Source organism: Trichosurus vulpecula, chromosome 6, assembly GCF_011100635.1.
Source record: "Trichosurus vulpecula isolate mTriVul1 chromosome 6, mTriVul1.pri, whole genome shotgun sequence".
NCBI classification, from domain to species: Eukaryota; Metazoa; Chordata; class Mammalia; order Diprotodontia; family Phalangeridae; genus Trichosurus; species Trichosurus vulpecula.
In genome coordinates, this window is record NC_050578.1 from 184,683,057 (window position 1) to 184,704,631 (window position 21,575).

At 43.0% G+C, this 21,575-nt stretch overlaps 1 protein-coding gene across 2 annotated transcripts in view; it reads left to right on the forward strand.

Moving 5' to 3' along the window:
- The first annotated feature begins 13,834 nt into the window (after positions 1-13,834).
- Positions 13,835-21,575, forward strand: part of CCDC149 (coiled-coil domain containing 149) — a 143,818-nt gene continuing 136,077 nt past the window's right edge. For both annotated transcript variants that reach the window (XM_036764635.1, XM_036764636.1), the window contains exon 1: positions 13,835-13,904. In XM_036764635.1, coding sequence (XP_036620530.1) covers positions 13,845-13,904 — 60 coding nt within the window. In that variant the 5' untranslated portion in view covers positions 13,835-13,844. The remainder of the gene's footprint in view (positions 13,905-21,575) is intronic.

Sequence of the window (21,575 nt, forward strand, 5' to 3'; positions counted from 1 at the left end):
TTGATACCTCTGCACTAGATGACCTCTGAGGACTTTTACAATGCTGAAATTCTTTGATTCTGTTAAAAGAACTTGGTAACTCACAGGAAGGATAAAGTCTCATTGAGGTGGAATGGTAATTGGACCTCTGGTTTCCCTGGAGTGGCAAGTACAGAGAGTTTTGGATTTTGAGGCAGGAAGTCTCTGGGTTTGTAACTTGCCTCTGACTCTTACTAGTTGTAAGACTATGAGGAAGACATCTCTTTAGGCATTGATTTCCTCACCTGTAAAATGGGAATAATGATACCTATAGTACATAATTCACAAGGTTTTTTAGTCTCAAATGAAATTATTTGTGGTACTTCACAAACTTTAAAGCTCTATACAAATGCCCATTATTAATCAAGGTGCTTCACAGTGAAAAGACAATGAGATTGGTTCACACTGAAAAGACAATGAGATTGGTACAGTCTTATTTCCAATGAGACTGACTTCCATAAAGAACTTATGTTTTGAATAGAGCACTGCCCCTAGAGTCGGGAGGACTTGAGTTCAAATCTGGCTGCAGACACTTGACACTTACTAGCTGTGTGTCCAAGGGCAAGTCAACCCCAATTGTCTCGAAAAAGTAAAAAATATTTAAAAAGAACTCATGTTCTGTTCTGCATCAACTTAGTAAAATCTTCCTTTATAGAAGGAGCATCTTTTTTAGGAGCTCTTCTTGTAAGACATGACTGTGGTCCTTAGGAAGAGCTTTAAAAGGCTTCTAACCACATGGAATTTGTGGGCTTTGGTGCCCATAAAAAGAACAATAAAAATGGTACAATGAGTTAGGCCTATTGTACAAAATATTTTGGGCAGGTAGGGAGCACAGTGGAGAGTTCTGGTCCTAGAGTCAGAAAGATTTGTCTTTGTGAGTTTAAATCTGGCCTCAGACACTGTGTACCTGGGCAAGTCACTTAACACCGTTTGCCTCAGTTTCCTCATTTGTAAAATTAACCGGAGAAGGAAATAGCAAACCAGTCCAGTATCTTTGCCAAGAAAACCCCAAATGGGGTCACAAAGAGTTGAACTTGACTGAAAAAGGACTGAACTGAAACACAATCTTTTGCCTACAACAAGGAGATCACCACATGGCTTTTGAGAGATCATAGGTGATTAATCTCTATAATGGCTCTGAGGATTAAGCATATACCATCATCCTTCCAATCTCCCAGGCTCACAACCTAGGTGTCATCTTCAACTCTTCATTCTCACCCCAATATCCAATCTGTTACGAAGGCCTGTTGTCTCTACTTTTGTACTATCTCTCTTATAACCATCTTCTCTACTCTGACACTCCTAATTGGGGTAGAAGGAGAGAGAGTGATGGGTGTGTGTGTGTGTGTGTGTGTGTGTGTGTGACAGAGAGAAAGAGAGAGAGAGAGATAGAGAGAGAGAGAGAGAGAGAGAGAGAGAGAGAGAGAGAGAGAGAGAGAGATCTATCTCCTACAACCCTAAGTGATACTCCTACTTTTAAATGTTCTGGGATACAATGAATACATTTATCTTATCCTTCTTTGTAACTTTTTCTGGAAGCCCAAGATTGTAGCAGCTCCTTTGCAAGTTATTCTCAGGATAATTATTTGTAACAGAGGAGCCCCTTGACAGCTCTGACCTCTGGTTCCAGAGCCCCTTGCTCCTTTTTCTAGCTTCCTCATGGGCTATTCTGACTAATCTATTTTGGAAATCACATACTGAGCCCCCATCAATGCAATACTATTTGCAGACCACGAAAGACATATATCCAGCAGAAAACGAATTTAATTAAGAATGAAAAGCACAATAAGTAACAAAAAGGAGTCAAGTAATAGAATCATTATTCTCTGTTGCCACACACGATGGGGTGCAACCTCTTCATGGGCTTCAGATTAGATATAATCTTATCCCCACTTATCCCCTCAGTATATCAGAGAAAGGACATAACTGCCTCTGAACTCATGGCCCAATAATAGGATCTTAAAATTCAGTCGTATCTGTCTCATGTAGAAGTTTCTTGGGACAGATTGGGTTCTGGGACTGTCAGGATTTTCAAGGGCTTCCTGGGTTCTTTTGGTTGTACTTCCCTACACGCCTCCCCTTCCATCTCTCCTATCACAAATCTCCTATGATACTGCTAACCTGGAACTTAGTCCAATAAACAGCAGTTTCCTTGTCCCTGGTACTTGAAGCCATACTGGAGAGCTCCATTATGGACCACAGCAATTCATGACTATGGAACACCTTCATAATTTTATAGACTTTAATCTTCCTTCTCAGCTTCATCCTTCATCTTTCTAGACTCTCCCACATTTGACAGTGATTAGTCACTCTTGTAGATCAAGGCCAGCTATTAATAAGTGCTAGATATCACTTTTGAATTTATTATTTCACTTAATCTTCACAATAAACCGTCGAGGTATTGTCATCTGTGAGAAATGCAGTTTTCGGGACTGAGGAAGAACCAAGTGATGGTCCCTTAGTCTATGGAGATCACGGGAACTCCCTAGGCAGGGTCAGGCCCTGAGGAAGAACCACGTGACAACCCCTAAGGAAGGCTGTGCAGAACACAAGACTCCCAGAGGGAGACTAAGTGGTAGCCCCCCTTCCAACTGTGGGGATCACAGGGCTTCCTAGGGGTTAGACCCTGAGGAAGACCCAAGTGATGGCCCCTTAGAACAGTTATGGGGATCACAGGACTTCCTAGGATTGGACCCTGAGAAAGACCCGAGTGATAACCCCTAAGGAAGACTGTGCAGACCACAGGACTCCCAGAGGAAGGCCAAGTGGTAGCCCTTTACCTGTGGGGATCACAGGGCTTCCTAGGGGTTAGACCCTAAGGAAGACCCAAGTGATGGGCCCTTAGAACAGTGGTAAGATCACAAACCTCCCATGACAGGGCCAGAAGACCCAAGCGATGGCCCCTTAAGAAGGCTGTGAAAACCACAGGGTTCCCCAGGGAAATCCCAAGTGGTAGTCCCCTTAACACCACAGTGGGGATCACAGGACTCCCCAAGGCAAGGTCAGGAAGTTAGCCCGGGTGTGCAGCTCATTGCTTTCCTGGTAGCATAACCTTAGGAAGATCTATGTGATTTGAGCATTCTCATCCAAAGAACTCAGGTCCAGAGTGGGGAGAGGAAGGGATTTATCACACTCCTCGATAGAGCAGGTGCAGTGCTCGCTAGGAACACTCACACCAATTCAGCAGTAGGAGTGAGGGTAACCAGCTCCTCCACTCCTGTTTGAGTTATGGTTAGTTTATATTCTTTACTTTTTACAGTTTTCTTAAACTATGCAGTTTATATAGGTAGGATAATAAGGATACGGAAGCAAAAGTGAAGTTAGTTCTATCTTCCTTGACTGAGTTAGGAGTAGTCTACATTCTTTACCACCCTACCTTCCCTCTTTAACATATGTAAATTATGCAGATTAGTAGACCTGGACACTTGACCAGGACCTAACCCTTGAACTGACATGATAAGCGTGGACTGATTCAACCGGTTTAGCTTCTCTAGCTTCCCTGATCCCCGGCTGGCCATTGTCTTGGTAGGTAAACTTTAACTCAGCTATATGGATAGCTTCTGTGTGAGCAAAACCAGATGCCATACTATCTTTTCTTACAATTCCCATTTTACAGATGAGGAAACTGAGGCTCAGAGCTATTAAATAACTTAGGATCATAGAATCAGAGCTGAAAAGAACCTTAGAAATCATCTAGTCTAACTCCCTCATTTTACAAATCAAGAAATTAAGACTTAGAAAGGTATGCCTTTGAACAGGCTGTTTCCTCCCTATTCTGAATGTATTCCTTCCTCTCTGCTAGATTGCCTAGTTGCCTTTGAAACAGTGAGGCTTTTCTTGCTCCTCATTCTAGTTATCAATGCATTCTCTCTCTCAGTGTCTTTTTATTAATTTATGTATACTTCATATTTCCTCACATATTCAATGGAACATAAGCTCCTTGAGGACAGGAACTGTTTCCTTTTTGCTGTTTTATCCCCAGTGCCTAGCCCCATACCTTGCACATAGTAGGTACTGGATAAATATTTGTTGAACTGAATTAACTCAACCAGCCCAAGGTCACACTAGTAGTAAAGAGCAGGCCTGGGAGTCCTATTGTAGGTTAAAACACCAGGTCTTGGGACATTGGGTCTAGTGCGCTTTTTTATTTGACCATCTTTGATGATTACATTATTAGAGCATCATTTCATAATTCTGCAGTATGATGCCCTTTGAATGGATGGGCACTGCTGCATTGTGATGGTGCTGGGCCAAGCTGGAGTGATGCTGCTTAACAACTTGGAGAATCATGTCATTAGATAAATGCCACGACACCCATTTTTTTGCCGAATTTAAAAAAAAAAAACTTTCAAAGAAAACTGCTCTGAAGGACAGCCTAATGGACAGTAAATATTTTATCAGTCTTGGCCATTTATTTAGGATGCCACCTCTTCACCCCATAATTCAAATTGCCTTCTTTATTTTTTTCAACCTCATTGCTCTTTCTCAGGAAGGGAGGTGGAAACGACGTTCCTATCACTTCCATGAAAAATAACCCCCATCTATACAGAAAAGGGGGAGGGGAGGAAAAAAAAAACATCCAGCATCCCAACGCATGAAGAAAGTGACAAGGGGACACTGTAGGTGATTCCGGTTTGTAGCTTTGGCCAATATTTTTAAGATGTTGAACTTCCCAGACTGACAGGGTCTTCTCTCTTTCCTGGCTTGCAGTAGAAGGGACACAGAAGCCAGGGCTTTTTCTATTTTCAGCTCCCGAAGTCCAATCACCCATAACCTTTGCAACAGGGAGGACCACACTGGCAACTTGTCATGAGCCCCAGGGCTGCAGCTAGTCTGCATATATATTTACATAAATTTACATGAATTTTGTGCTGAATCACATCTCCACACACACGTACCCCCCCAGCTGAATAAATGAAATACATTATCAATAAGTACAATGCATTTGAATAATCCCAGGGCTGGGGTACTCCTTCCTTCCTGTTTTCCACTTAACCCCTTCCACTGGCTCACATTCTCACTCCCCTCTGGTCTGTTCTCTTTCTCCCTTGCAGAGGTTTTCTCTGTGTGCAGGCTTCTTTCATTGTCTGACATCTCATCAAGCGCCCCGGGGCTCGGCTTCTCTCTCCATCTTCCATTCTCTAACCTCCCACCCCCACCCCCTTCTTCACAACTCACTCCCTTCCCTCTCCCTGACACCTCCATTTCCATTTTCCCGGCCATCACCGTCGGCAGAGAGAGTCGCACCTCCTCACCTCCCCCAGCCCTCCCCACCCCCGTCTCCCTTTCCTCCCCCGGTGCCCAAGCCAATCACTGGCTGCAGCCGGGAGCTGCCTGCTCCCCCTTAGGATTGCAATTGCGGGTCCCCAGCCTGCCAGCCAGTTATCAGGCCTACTCAGTCATTTTGAGCACCTCGTCTGTTCAGCGGGGAGTGGAACTTCCTTCCACTCCCCGCTGAACCGCTGATTGGCAGCCAGCGGGGGCAGGAGTGAAGCCGCTGGTTGCTGATTGTTTGCTGCTGGGCGGGGAGGGATTACAGAACAGCCGCTGCCGCTGGTGTGGGGGGGAGGGATGGGAAGAGGAAGAAGAAAGTGGAGGGCTGGGAGCAGGAAAGACGTGCTCCACTAGAGGAACACGCTTAGCACGGCTTCTAGTCCTTCCCTCTTGTTTTCTGCCAGGGATTCCGGGGCCATTAGATGGAGAACCCAGGGTCAGGTCATGGAGAGATAGATGGTCCATTCAAGCCGTGTTTGCAGAAAGCTTAGGCTGAACTTGGAGGAGGAAAAGAACAATTGTTCTTTTTTGGAAGGAAAGCGAGGTTCAGCCTGCGGAAACTGCCCATTTGCAGTGAGATGCCTGGCAGCAATGCATGCTGGGAACTGTAGTCTCTCCCCCCACCAACCAAGAAAGATGAAAGGTTCGTAAAGAGGTTGAATTATGTTCCACTATCTATTTGGTCAAATTGAGTTCCCGGCCAGACACCACTAAAATGGTTTCCTTTCACCCCAGTATGGATTTGGGTACCATAGAGCACTTCTGAGTTTTAAATACATTTGTGCAAAGTGTGGTTGTAAAGAAGCATTTTTCTACCTGGTTCTTTTAGACTCTCTGACCTAGTTTGAGCAGGAAAAAAAAATGCTTAGGTATAAAGGGATAAATCTCACCCAAACCAGGCTGATGGAGAACAAAAAGAAAAGTCCTTCTCCATTGCGGGGTGGCTTAGCTTTCAAATAACCAAAAGGAAGGGGGCTCTTTCTGAAATTCTGGCTCAGGACACCACAATTTAAACTTGCTTCACTTGCCTGGAGAAGGTGGCTGCAGTGGTAGCATAGACTTCCATAGATGTATTATTACCATCACCCAATCAAGCAATCCACAAGCATTTAGTAAGGGTGCACTGTATACTAGGCCCTGTGCTAAGGGACAGGGCATCCAAAGACAAAAATGAAACAGACCTCGCTCCTTGTGGCCTGTGAGTCAAGACAGGAGCCAGGAACAGAATCCTGGCTTTCTCAATCCAGGTTCTAGGGTCTTTTCTTCCCAGTCCTCCAAGAGATAGCTCTTTTTTTCCTCTCAGGACATACTCAGTTTTCATTCCTCGAGTTTGGGTGATTTGACCTCAACCTTGTGTAGCAGATACAGCATGGGGATTGGAGTAAGCATTAGATCTGACCCTGAATCTCACCCTGACCCTTAGCAGTTGTGTGACCCTGGCAAAATCACTTACCCTCTTTCATCATCAGGTTCCTCGTCTTGAAAATGGGGCTAATGATGGCACCTGCCTCCCAGGGTTGCTGTGAGGACAAAATGAGATATTGTGTGCTTTGAAAACCTTAAAGGGCTAATGATTGTTAATTCCTAAAACCTCCTTAAACTTTTAAAAGTGAAGCACATCACTCAAAATCATCTGAACACCTTTTCCTAAAACTGTGTATGTTTGTTTATATAAGGAAACAAACAGATAAACAAAAATGAGGCAGCTGGTAGCTCAGTAGAGCATTAGACCTGGAGTCAGGAAGACCTAAGTTCAAATCTAGCCTTAGATACTTCCTAGTTGTGTGACCCTGGGTAAGTCACTTGATCTCTTGTTTGCCTTAATTCGCTGGAGAAGGAAATGACAAACCACTCCAGGGTCTTTACCATGCAAACTCCAAGTGGGGTCATGACTGAAACGACAAAACAAGAGCCACGACAAAAACAACAGCAAAAATCAGTCCTTGGGCTATGACTACATATGGGAAAATTGATGCTAGGTGGTACGGTGGATAGAGAGAGGGACTGGAGTCAGGAGTTCAAATCCAGCCTCAGACACTAGCTTTGTGTCCCTAGGTAAGTCACTTAACTTATTCGCATCAGTTCCACATCTGTAAAATGGGGACACACTGGAGAAGGAAATGGCAAAACATTCCAGTATCACTACCAAGAAAACCCCAAATGGGGACACAATGTCCATGGGCTCCTGTATACTCAGACACAACTGAATGACAGAAAACAGCAACAACAAGGATATCTCACCTCCTGGAAAAGTAAGGGGAAATGAAAATAGAAGTTTCTCCATTATTTAACTTCATGGTGACCAATATAAAACAAAGCGTTTTTGATGGTTCCCTTTTTTCATCCATACCTATCATTTCATGGACCACAGGGAACTTCTGGTATGAAAACTTCTTTCACCAATTCAAGACAGTAACTCTTCTCTCATTAAAAATCTTTGACAGAACCAGGAGAGCATTGTACATGACCACAGATATATTGATTCTATGATAACCAACTTCAATAGATTTGGCTCTCCCAGCAATACAAGGTTCAAAGACAACTCCGAAGGACTCATGATGGAGAGAGCTATCTACATCCAGAGAAAGAACTATGGAGTCTGAATGCAGATTGAGGCACACTGTTTGCTCTCTTTTTTTTTTCCTCTCTTTTTTTTTGGTTTTGTTTCTTCTTTCTCACGATTCATTCCATTGGTCATAATTCTTCTTTACAATGTGACTATTGTGCAAATAAGTTTAATGTGAAGGTGTATGTAGAAGATATATCAGATTCCATGCCGTCTTGGGTGGGGGAGGGAGGGGAAGAAAATCTGGAACTCAAAAACATGCAGGACTGAGCGTTGTAAACTAAAAATAAAAAAATCTTAATTTAAAAAAATAAAAATGAAAAATCTTAGAGAGTTGGTTGGAGGAGGGAGAGGTGGAAGGAGACCGAGGTTTCATGACTTGCCCACGGTTACATAGCTATGTATGCCAGAAGGCAGATCTTGAACCTAGGTCTTGTGGATCCAAGGCTGGCCCTCTATCCTCCATGCCAACACTACCTCTGCAGGCTCTAAGTGGGACCCATAGGAATGACTGACCTATCTAACTTTGACTATTATTTTAATTAAAAATTAAAGGAGGTTGGTGAGGTATTTTTCCCCCTTTGAGAAAGTTATAACATGGTAAGCTTTGTTTTTAGTCATTTGGGGTTGCTGTTGATGAGGCATCTAGGGGCTTTCTGGTATAGGTGCCTAAACCGCATAATTATTATTATTAGTCAATATCAGGCTGCATTAATAACATGAGATAAAAAAGATAGCTTGAAGCTACATTGCCTTGGTCTATTATTTCATCACATTTCACAAGCTAAGCAGGTTTGCAATGAGGCTAGTAATATAAATGCTCTAAGGGGAAACATATAATGGAGTACAGTAAGCACTGGATTTAGTCAATCAGTCAAACATTTATTAAGGGCCTACTATGAGCAAGGCAGAGACAGCTAGGTGGTGCAGCAGATAGAGTGTTGGACCTGAAGTCAGGAAGACCTGAGTTCAAATCTGGCCTTAGACACTTACTAGCTATGTTATCCTGGGTAAGTCACGCAACCCTCTGTGCCTTAATCCACAGGCAAAGGACATGGCAAATCACTCTAGCATATTTGCCAAGAAAACCCCGCGGACAGTATGGTCCACATCATCACAAAGAGTTGGACAGCACTGAACAACAATGAGCCAGGCACTGTGTCAAGCCACAGGGATACAAAGAAAGGCAAAAGGCAGTATTTGCTTTTAAGGAGCTCACAATCTAATAGGGGAACAAACAACATGTAGAACGGAGATAATCAAGAGAGGGTAGGCACTTGAATTAAGGGGAAATCTGGGTTCAATATCAGAGAACCTGGACTCAAATCAAAATTTTAAATATTACCGCTTTTATGACCCTAAGGGAGTTGTTTAACTTTTCTGAACCCCGTTTTCCTGATCTGTAAAAACAAAAGGATTAGAATCCCCTTTCCAGCTCAAAAACCAATGATCTAGAAAACTAGGCAACTGAGTTGCAAATTTCCTCACACTTTGGAGTATAGGCTTTCAATTCTTGAAACTTTCTCCAATTAATACACACACATACACATATGATTAACTGACTTGCATCAAAGAAAGGATGAAAATAAAAGTTTCAAAGGAGTCTCTGAAAATAAAGGTTAAAAAAGTTGGCTTTCTTACAGAGAGAAGAAGCATGTGGTTATTCATGTGGTATTATTGGAAGGCTTCTCATCCCCAAATCATCCATCAAAACTTCTAGACATTCTTTTGGGTCTTAAAGGTTCATGAATGGCAACACCTTGAGACCCTCAGTAACTGACATTCTGGGGGAGATTACTTTCCAATTTGATACATAGCCTAGAGAGTAAAGCCCTTGATGGGACAAAGGATATGTTTCCTTAAGGGACAGGAGAGAGAGAAGAGACAAATAGGGAAAAGGCTAGGACGTCCCCCTTCTTCATGGGAGTGAGGAAGTTGTTGCAGAATAATAATTATTATAATTCACTTCCATATAGCACTTTATGGTTACAAAGCACTTTCACTTATTAACCCTTTTGCAGGTAGATAGTGTATTAATTCCTCTTTTCTGGGTCTGAATTTCTCGATTGGTAAAATAAGAGGGTCCCTTTCAGTTCTAATTTTTAGCAAAAGTACAATGAAAAAAGGACTAGACTATGAATGAGGATGAGGGGTCAGGACACTTGAGATCTAATCCTGGTTCTGCTACTAACAAACTTCCGGTAAGTCTCATAACCTCCCTGAGTCACACCTTGCTCTTCTGTAAAAAAAGGGGCTTAGACTAAATCATCTTTAAGAAACCTTCTAGCACTTAAGTGCTATGATTCTCTAAGCATCATTATTCCTATTTAAGATTGAAAAAACAACAATTAAGATGCAGAGAGGTTAAGGTACTTTTCTAGGGTCACACAGCTGGTAAGTGACAGATGGACAAGTTTACATTTATTCAGTCTAAAAGTTCAGGACCACAGGTCAAAATGAAACCTGATGGATTATTAGAGAGTGATTCAGAGGAAGAATGTAATTTGCTTTTTAAGTATGAAATGTCAGACTGTTAGCCCAAGTGTTTCTTCCTCTTCCTTTTTTCCTCCCTCAACACTGCCCGTGTTAACTCTTAGGATCCCGGTTAACCTGTAAAATTCCTTTGATGGTCTCAGGAAGCAGGGTGGTATAATGGAAAGAACACTATCTTGGGAGCCAAAAAACCTGGCTTCTAGTGTCTGCATTGTCACTTATCAGTTGTGGGCCCCTGAATAATCAGATTAACTTCTGTGAACTTGATCTGCCTGATTATTACAAAAAACCCGGCAAATAAGAAAATATTAATTCTGCTAATCTATTTTTCTACCTTACCATCTCTGTAAAAATCTTCATGAGAGCAATCTATACATGCATCAAGGACAACTTTGATGAAAGTATGAGAAAGATCATTGATGTAGATCTAGAAGGACCTTAAAAGCTATCTAGTCCAGTGCTCTCATTTTACAGATGAGACCCAATTTTACAATTGAGACCCAAGGTTAAAACACTAGCCTAAGGTTAACACAGATACCAAGTATTAGAAACAGGATTTTTCTGCAGGTCTATCTATACTAAGGCCCATGCTCTTGCCACCAAACCACAAAGGCAGGCTTTCTCGAATAATATTCTATGGTAGATCCCCTCTGTATAGTCACATGGGTGACTGAAAGGTGCAAAGAATATGAGATCCCACGCAATGCTTCTTTATTGACTATTAAAAAAAACCCAAAACATTTCCTTCCAAAGAGGCGAAAGCTACTTTACAGGCTGTCCTCCCAAAAAAACATCTTCCACAAATATATCAAAATCTTACAAGATTCTTTTAAAGATGCAGTAACAAAATGAGACCCATAATCACAAAAGCCTAACAATTTACACTGTAAAACCCAAATGGATGAAGAATGGCTTTTGCTCAGACAATGATATTGAAGTTGGATGGACAGGCCATAAAATTGACTCATCATTATATAGATAGACCTTGGACAGACACTGTAGGTAGAATGGCTGAACTGGGCCAGAATTGAACAGGCTGGATTGCCTTGAAAAAATTGAGCATTTCTTTTAATGAGTCAATCAACAAGCATTTATTATTAGGTACTTACAGTGTGCCGGGTACTGTACTAAGCCTTGGACATGCAAAGGCAAAAGATGATGCCTGCTCTCAAGGATCTCACATTCTATTGACTTTGAATACTCCATACTTCTTTTAGTGATGTTGTATGTCTGTGGGTCATAGAATACCAGTCTTTGAATAATTAGGAAGTCACCCCAAGGGCAATGGAGAAGCCTGTATTAGATATGAGTAGGCTGCAACATATTATGAGGGCAGAATGATGCAGAAGGGGCAAGAAGGAAGTCATAAAAAAGATGAACAGAAAAGGAAGCTAGTCAGTTCAGTGATGAGACAGATAACCAGTGGTCAACCTGTGTGTTCTATTTTGACTCACCCAATGCCTAGAGATGTAGAGGAGGGCACCTTGCACCAACTCCCAGCCAATATTTTGGAAGGATATGGACAGGTGCTTAGTACAGTGGCTTACACACAGTGAGTGCTTCATAAATGCTTCCATCTATCTATCCATCCATCCATCTATCCATCTATCCCAGGATAGATTGGATACATTTGGAGGAAACAGCCATATGTAAATGAGATAATGTTCCCTGCTCTGCCTATTTTTCAAAGTTGTCATTAGGAACAAATGAAACAATAGATATGAAAGTATCTATAAAATGTAGGTAATATTTATACTAGGGTGAGGCCATGGGTAAATTGCTTAAAATAGCTTTCTCTAAATAGGCACTGCAGTACCACATCCTAAATAAGGCCCTTCCTGATCCCCACAGTTGCTTGTGCTTCGTCCCCTAAATTATCTTGTATTTATCTCCCTTTTGTACTATATGTGATGTCCCCAAAATCTCGGTGCCGTTTTAAGCTATTATAGCTATACTATATATTATATAATAGATAATAATGTATTTCATATAACATAAAATATAATGTCATGTTATATATTATATATAATCATATATAATGTGTTATAGCTATAATAGCTTAAAAGCTTAAAATTGCACCAAGACTTTATTTGCATTTTATTTGCATTTATTTGCATCTCCTCCATTAGAATGCCATTTCCTGGAGGTGAGGGATTACAGGTTTTCCCTTTCTTAATATACTGTTTGATTATTTTGTATGTACTTATGGGTTCCTGTAGTTTCCTCCAACAGAATATAAGCTTGTTGAGGGCAGAGATTGTTTCATTTTTGTCTTTGTCTTCCCAAAGTCTGGCAGTTCATAATAGGTACTTGATAAATTGATTAACTTTTCCGGGCCCCCAGGCAACTCTCTAAGACTATAAACCAGGGATAAACTGCACTGGCCTAGGTGTAAGATTTTTCAAACACTGGGAATTTCTCAGTCTGAACCCTACAAAAATACTTGCCTTATTTGCCTCTCCCGGTTGTTGTGAGGACAGCACTTTGTAAACCTTAAAATGTTATCTAAATGAGTGCTTAATCAAGGTCCCTGATTGATTCTGGGCTCTGCCAGGGGATTTGGCACAAGGGCCTATGAATGAAGCCAGTTTCTTTGAGGGATTACCACTTTCTTCAGAGTTCCTAGGATTTTGCATGCCCCATCTCAGTCTTTCTTTTCAGCTGGAAAGTAGGGTTGGCAATCAGGATCAGCTTTCCTTAACTGTGGCTCCATTCTTCCATCTGTAAAGTGGATTTAAGCTGGACTTCCCCACCTCCTTTCTGGATCCTTTAATCCACTCCCAGAGTAGAATGAAGATAAGGGGCATCTCCGGGGAGGATAGTCTAAATATTAACCAAGATGACTGAGCATTATTAATTATCTAAAAGGTGAATCCATGTGGGTCCATATACACGTTATGTTATTGTCGTGGTTGTTAACAATTAAAACCCCAAATAAGAACGCACTGGCTTTGCCATTTCGGCAGGACCTGAAGGCCCTCGCTTCTGCCCCTGGCTAGGGCCAGCCATCTGCTGCCCACTCCAGAGGTGGCTGCACGCAGGAACTTGGGGGATGCAGCGGGGGGGGGGGGGGGGGGGGGGGCCTCCCTCCCCAGACTCAGTGTGGATAGCAGCCACCTCTGCAGAGACTCTGCAGGGTCTCGAAGGCGCGGGGTCTTTAATTGCGGGTGCCCCGGCGGGTCAGGCAGGAGGGAGGCAGGTGCCTGTGCCCGGAGGGGAGAGGCAGCTCCGGCTGGGCTCCGGCTCCGGCTCCGGCTCCGGTTCGAGCTCCTCCTCCCGTTCCTCACGCTAAGGCTGACGTTGGGTAAACAGTGCGGGCAGTGGCAGCTGGAGGCGGCAGCGGCGCGGGGCGTGGGGCCAGTCCTGGCAAGGGTCTGCGGGCGCCCGCCCCTCCCGCGCCCCTCTCCAGTGCCCACCGAGGCCGCTTGGGGCTGGGGGTGGGAGGAAGGGAGCCAGGGCGGGGGAGGAGGTTATTGATGAAGCTGCTTCACGCATGGATGAGGCCATGAATTTCAATCGGACCGAGAGCGACTGGCAGGGGCTGGTGAGCGAGGTGAGGCAGCCGAGGACGTGCTAGGCGCTGCGCCCGGGCCCCGGGTCCAGGCTGGCTGTATGTGGAGCCGGAACTGGGGAAGGGGCCTGGGCCCAGGCCGGCTCTAGTTCTGCGGGGCGGGAGCGGGGCGGGGGGAGCTGCAACAAGGAACGCGCCAGCTGTGGTTGGCTCCCCCGCCCCCCGCCCCTTCCCTCACCCCGAGGCGCTCAGCTGGCGGGAGGACTGCTCCTTGTGGACGCTGGAGCCAGCCAGGTGTTTCCCTGACCTCCCTTTCTTTCCCACCCCATCCTTTCTCTTCCCCATGGGGCAACTCTCTTTTCTCTCAGCACTTTCTATTCTCACTGGGCGTCACTTTTCTCTGGCCATCTGGTATCATTAGGGGCATGGGGGGCAGGAGGTAGTGGGGAGCCCAGCTTTAGGGAATGGTAGAATTTTCTCCAGGGAGAATCTGGCCCTGGCTTTGGGACCGAGCAGAGAAAGAGTGAAAGGGAGTTTAAAGGGCTTCTCTCCTTCCAGCTGTTGAGAAGCCTAGAGCCCAGAGGCAGGTTGCTGAAACATAAAGGCATTTCCTTTGGGAAGAACTGTTACCTTGTTCCTCCTCCTTCCACCTGGGCCTTCTAGTAGTACTTGTGATAACACTGAGCAGTAGAGCCTGAGACATTTTTGTGGAATAGAGCGGCTCACATAGTAGAGACTCAATAAATATCCGTTGAAGGAATAAAACAGTCAGGTATCAAGGTATATTTGAAAGGAACAGTCACCCATTTCCTTCATGACATCCGTGGATTGTGGAGGTGGTCTGATAGTGCTGGGATTACAAAGAGTCAGACATGACTGAAAAAAAACAATTGAACATCAAGAACGTCCTTCCTGAAAGTTTCCCTTCGACAACTCAGCTCAGCAATCATTGATTAAGGGTCTACTATGTAGGAGACACTACAGAACCAAAACATAACCCTGCCCTCAAGCAGCTAACACTTTGCTGCCTTCCATTGTCCTGCATAACCATTGTGAGAATTAGCTTGCCATTCAAGTGATGGTTAGCACTTTCAGCCTTTTCCATCAGTCAGTGAACATGTATCAAGCATCTGGTACTTGTGAGACAGTGCTAGGTCCCCCATGTTCTTGAATAATTTACGTTCTACTGGGGGAGATGTACATATTTAAGTATATACAAAATAAATACAGTTAGTTTAGAGAGGACGCTACCGTTAGGGGAATCAGGAAAGGCATCATGTGTAGAAGATGGGGCTTGAAGGAAGTAAGGGATTCTCCATGAGGAGGTGAAGAGCTAGTGTATTCCAGTCACAGAGGATGACCAAGTGCAAACATGTAGAAATGAGAGAGGAAGTGTTATGCGTGAGAAAGCAAAAAGCCCAATTTGCTTGGGAGTAAACTATAATGAAGCTGGAAAAGTGGGTTGGGAACAAGTTGTGAAGAACTTTAATGACCAAAGAGAGTTGCTTCTATCTTATCTGATGGACAATAGGAAGCCACTGGGATTTGTTGAGTAGGGGAAAGGATGTGTGATCCCTGTGCTTAAAGAAAGTTACTTTGGCAGCTATTTGGAGGAAGGATTGGAGTGGGGAGAAATGATGGAGGGAGACCAATTAGGAAGCCATTTCAGTAGCCCAGGTGATAGGCAATTAAGGCCTGAACTAAGTGGGGGCTGTTTGAGTAGTGAGAAGAGGACAGATCACAGACTCATACTCTCATAGAACTGGAAAGGACCTCAAGGAGAATGGAATCCAGCAAGTGCTGGTCCAGACTCTATTGAGGAATACCTGAGAGGGGCAACTGACCCCGTGCTGGGGTGGTCCGTTCCACCTTGCAACAGCTCTAATTGTTAGGAAGTGTTTTTTTTCCTAACGTGAAGTTTAAATTTTCCTCATTGCCACTTACACCCTCTGCTCCTGGTTTTGCCCATCAGGATCAAATAGAATCCCACTTCTATATGGTAGCCCTTCAGATCCTTGAGGACAAGTATCACATCCTCCCCCTCACTCTAAATCCTCTCTTCTCCAGGTTAAAGTTTTTTCAGCAGTTCCTTATGGGTGCTGTGTATTAAAGACTTTTCGGCATCCTTCCTGGTGGCCTTCCTTTTCTAGCTCACCAATGCTCTTGCGCTGACACCCAGAACAGGAAAAAGTCCTCCAGCTATAATCTGGCCAGGACACAGTATCAAGGGATTATCTGTGACATCTTTTTAAATGTAGCCCAAGGTGAGGAAGATCAAAGATTTTTGGCTGCCACATCATTTTGCTGATTCATACTAAGCTTGATTCAGAACCTGTGAGTTCGTCTATGCAGGGAACTGGTCTTGTCAGACAATTCCCGTCTTCTCTGGTCATGGGAATTGTTTCCATTTGTGTCTTTAGCATTTCGTTCTTGAGAGCTTTTCATCCCTCCTGGGCTGACTTCCTTGTAGAATTTTAGCCCCATCTAGCCTTCCTATTAATCTTTTGAAATCTGCTTTCTCCACATCTAGGGTGCATGCCAGCCTATGCCTGGCTTTCTTCTCTGTCACTAACTCTAAGAGGGAGTGGTTAAAGTCCTCTCAGTGCTTCCATCATTTTCACCTTAGATCCCCACTCCTTTTTCTCTGTTATTGGGAATCACATTTAGGTTCCCTTATTGGTCCCTTTCTGTGACACTGGTTGTGATTCTTCTTTGATCCTTTTCTGGGCCACCTGTTCAAGCAATCCTTATTTATCACCCAGAGTTTTAAAGTCATGCGCCTGAAAGACAAAGATACCATAGAATTAGAAGTCATAGCCTCTGTTTTGTGGATTCCTCTCTCTCTCTCTCCCTCTCTCTCCCCTCCTCCCTCTCTCTCCCCCTCCCTCTTTCTCTCTTCCCTCTCCTTCCCTGCCTGTTCTCTCCCTCTCTCTATTCCTCCCTCCTTTTCTTCCTCCCTCTCTTTGTCCCTCCTTTGGGGGAAGGGGTTGGTGGGGAGAGAATTTTGACACAATAATCCACACTCAAGAAGGCTGAGGTGTCCTAGAGCACAGTGTTCGTTTCTGAAACAGCAATTTTATGTTTTCAGTACTAGTCTGCAGAGTTAGGGCTTTGTATTTCTATATTTCCCCTATTCCTTGGCTTGGAGAAGTTTGTGAAGCTAATGTGATTCGATTCATCATCCCCAGGTTCCTTTTTCTGGACCAGGATTAATATAAGTGAGAGACACGAATGTGTATATTGACTTAGTTCCTGCCCTCAGGGATCTTACAGTCAAGCTGGGGACACTGACTTTACACAAGAAGCTATCAGAAAACAACATAAGGCAGTATATATTGAAGTGTTAAATTGAATATAATTAAATGTATTACTGACCCAGAAGTGAAGATGGGGTTTTCCAGTGCTCATTGAAACTTTGATGGGGGACTAGGAGGGTCTCCCTCCAGGCTAGAGACTTGATTCCCTTACCCTTGTATATTTATGCTCCTATAAAATATCTATTCCTATAGAGGTCTCTAAGCATTAAATTCAAGAAGAAAGAGAATAACGCTACCTGGGACCCCTACTCCATCTACTTCCCTGCCTACAGCCTTTTAATCAGTTTGTTTTCCTGTTTACCCACAGGTAGTTATTCTCATTTAAGATGACCCTTTGGAGATCATTTTTGTTTTCATATTTTTAGTGTAACAAGCTGAAATTACCAATCTTTTTTAGGCCCCCAGCTAAACAGAGCTACCTCCATGAAAGAGGCATGTCCAGTCTTCTGTCTTGGAAATTAAATGTCCAATACCAGGAAAACTGTTTTTTTTCATTGCTGCAGAAGTTGAACTTCCAAAATCTTGAGTAAATCTTAAAATGATTCACCAAATCAATAAACTTATGATATACATGCAAAATATGAAATATAAGGCACTATATTTTAAAACTGCATTCTGCTTAATCCCTTCCTATATTGTATTTTTCCTATGTTATAGGAATATAAACTAGTCCAAATGATTCTTTGTGCTAAAGTATTTTATGGCATTTTGGCAAATTAAATTGTGATTCCGTAAGCACAGTTCCCTTAGGTATTTGCTGAGGATCTGTGTGCCCAGCACTGTGCCCACTTCATTAGGTGATATAAAGAGACATGTATAGAATCACAGAATTTCAGATCTGGGAGAGATGTCAGGTGTCCTCTAGTCTAACAGATATCTGAACAGGAACTCCCCTGCAGCATCTCTGACAAATGCTCATCTGGCTTATGACTTTCAGTGACAAGAGGGCTCATTCATTTTCAGAGCACTTGGGGGGCAGCTCTGACGGCCAAAGACATTTTCCCTTATACTGAGTCAGTGAGGCATCCAAACATCTAAGTGCCTGCTATCTGCCAGACTCTGTACTAAGTGCTGGGGATACAAAGAAATATCAAAAATGCCAACCACTACAACAAGAGCAAAAGCCCAAACCCCAAAACAGTCCTTGTGCTTCAGATCTCACAGCACTGAGTTTAAAGCTCCCTCTTAGCCATTTTCCCCTCCCTGTTTAGGTCTGCTGTGTGGAACCCAATAGAATTAGCCTCAACTCTCTTCCATATGATAACAATCCAAATGTTTCAAGACAGCCATAGTATCCCATCTAAGTCGTCTTTTCTCTGGGATAAACATAGCCAACAACTAATTGCTCTTCATGCACCAGGCTTTTCTTTTCTATGATTTTTTTCTGGTCTCCCTCTTCTGAATACACTTCTGAATATGCTGAGGGTTTTCCTAAAATGTGGTGTCAGAACCAAAGACAATACTCCAAGTATGGTTTGATGAGGATAGAGGCAGCTGGACTTTGACCTCTTTCTTTGTGTATACTATGTCTCAGTGTGGCCCAGGCTATTTTGTTATTACTGTTTTGCTGCCATGTCACACTGTCAACTTATCCTGAATCTATAATTCATTCAGATTCTAATATCATTTTCATAGGAGGGGCTGTCCATCCATTCTTCTTTCTCCCATGCTGTATTGACACAGGGTTTTTTTTTAATGGTATTTCTCATCCTGGTTCTGCTACTTACTACCTCTGGGCAAGTCTAGGGATTCACACTTTATTCTTATTAAATTTCATCTTTTCAGATTTGGCCCATTAGTTCAGCCTGTTGTTTTTGGATCCTCATGATTATCCAGCACGTTTGCCCTGCTTCATGTCATCTGTAAATGGGGTGCCTTTCGTGTATGGGCTGGATGAAGCTGCTGAGGACCCATCTAACTCTCAGATTCTGTGATTCTGACACTTGACAATCGTGCTTTTTATGCCTTCATTCTCATGATTGACAAAAATGGTGGATAGCACAGGGCCAAGGAAGGATCTCTAGGGCACTCTCTCCACTAGAGACTTCCTTCCAAAGCTAACAACAACTCATGAATGACTCATCAGTCAGCTTTCGGGTCAGGTCATTCACCAAATCCATTTAGTATCATTTGTATTATCTGCATTATCATTTGTCCCATATTTTGCCATCTCATTCACAAGGACAACATGACAGACTCTTTCAGATGCTCTGCTGAAATCTAGGTGTATAATATCTGTAGTATTCCTCTTATGTGCCCAGCTAGTTAACTCGGTGGATAGTCTGGTTTTTAGGCAGCTAAGTGGTGCAGTGGGTAATAACTGGGCTTGGTGTTAGGAAAAAAAATGAGTTTAAACCCGACCTCAGGCATTTACTAGCTGTGTGAGCTTGAGCCTGTCATATAACCTCTGTTTACCTCAGTATTCTCATCTGTAAAATGGGAATAATAGTCCCCATGTTCCAGGGTGGTCCAGTAAGGCTCAAATGAGATGGTATTTGTAAAGCTCTTAACACACTGCCTGGCAGATATTAGGTACTACATGAGTATAGTTTTCTACAGTACAATTAATAATAATAATGATGTCACACTGGCTCTTGGTGATTGCAATTTCCCTTTCTAAAGGGAACATTTTGGATAACACTTTTAAAGTTCATAAAGAGCTTTTATATGTGGTATCTTATTCAGTACTTCAAAAAACTCTGTGGGGACAGTTGCTTTATTATCTCTCATTTTACAGGTGAGGAAACTGAGGCTGAGAGAGGTTAAGTGATTTATACGGGGTCACATAGCTAGTAAATATCTGAGGCAGATTCCAAACTCAAATTTTTCAGAATTTGCTACCAGTGCTCTATTCACTACACCATCTGGCTGCCTCTGAGAATTTTGTCAGGAATTAATGTCCAGGTCCATTGCTTGTAGTGTGAAAATTCTACTCTCTTCCCTTTTTGAAAATTGATAAAACTTTGTCCCTGCCTTTTTAAGGTGCTGCATTGTAGCTGAGGAAACCAGATAAACATGCGTGTAACAGCATCAAACAAACAAGATGGTATATAATTAAGGGCTAAACTGTGTGGTACAGACAGTACTGCTGGAGATCAGAGAGTAGAAAGTAGTCAGGGAAAACTTCATGGAAGAAATGGTCAAAGAATGCCTGGTATTTGGCTGGTAGTAAAATAGGAAAGGGGACAATGCACAGCACGGATCCTCAGTTTCTTGAATTGTAAAAAGAGAGTGTTAGATTAGATCTCTGCTAAAGTCTAGATCACCCAGCTCTAAATCTACAATTCTATGAAATTGGGAACCATTGAAGGTTTTTGCACAAAAGGATGAAAGCAGTTTTAGAAAGGTTAGTTTGGCTGGATGATTTAGGGGGTAAAGAGGAGGAGTCAGAGAGAGCAGCCAGGAGGCTGTCATAGTTATCCAGGGATGAGACAACGAGGACCTACATTAGGGAGGCGTCAGCCTGGAAAGAGAGAGAAGAGAAAAATCTATCAACTTTAGAGAATAACTGGATATGGAAAATGGAAAATGGGAAGGGATGAGTCAGAGATGATTCCAAGGTTCCAGGGTGGAGGATGGAGGTGTCATTGACGGAAAGAGGAGAAACTGAGATATGGGATTGATTTGGAGAGTGGGGTAAATGGGGAAAAGGATGATGATAAATGTTTTAGACAAAATATTTTGTTATTTTTTAAGGAGTGAAAAAAGTTCCCTGAATGCCTTTGAAACTCTTATTAGGCATGTTCACTGCTTATTAGGAATATTTTTGATGTTCAGCTATCTTCATAGTGGCAGGCTAATTCCAGAGTAAGTTTATTAAAATTAGCGTGTGGGGGGAATGAGTACAAATGCTATTTTTAACTAATCGGATTCATGTTCCCTCCTGTACAGGGAGATTCGCATATGTGCTTCTAAAATTGACAATTTCTACTCATGTAAAAAATTAATTTAGTGACTTTCATATTGAATAAGTACATTGGATAAAGATTGGGAAAAGAAGAAATAGGGCAAAAATAGGCTAGTGAATTTGGTCAGTATCTGAATGGCAACTACCAGGCTGTTTGCCCCTCCCCAGTGTCTTTCAGACATCTATGAGGATCATAATGGAGCTTTAGGTACCCTGTAGCAGGGCATCAGAGGAACCCAGACTGGTCTGAGGCCCCCATTGCTATATTGTTAGACTATCCCCAGCAGGGCTGGTAGCAGGTAGGATCATAGATTTTAAAGTGGAAGGAACGTGAGAAGTTATGTAGTCCAACCCCTCATTTTCTAGATGCAGAAACTGAGACCCAAAAATATGAAGTGATTCACTCAAGGTCTCGAGTAGTGAGTGGCAGAGCTGAGCTTTCTCTGATTCCAAATCTAGCAGTTTTTCTGCCATGCCTCATTGCCTCAG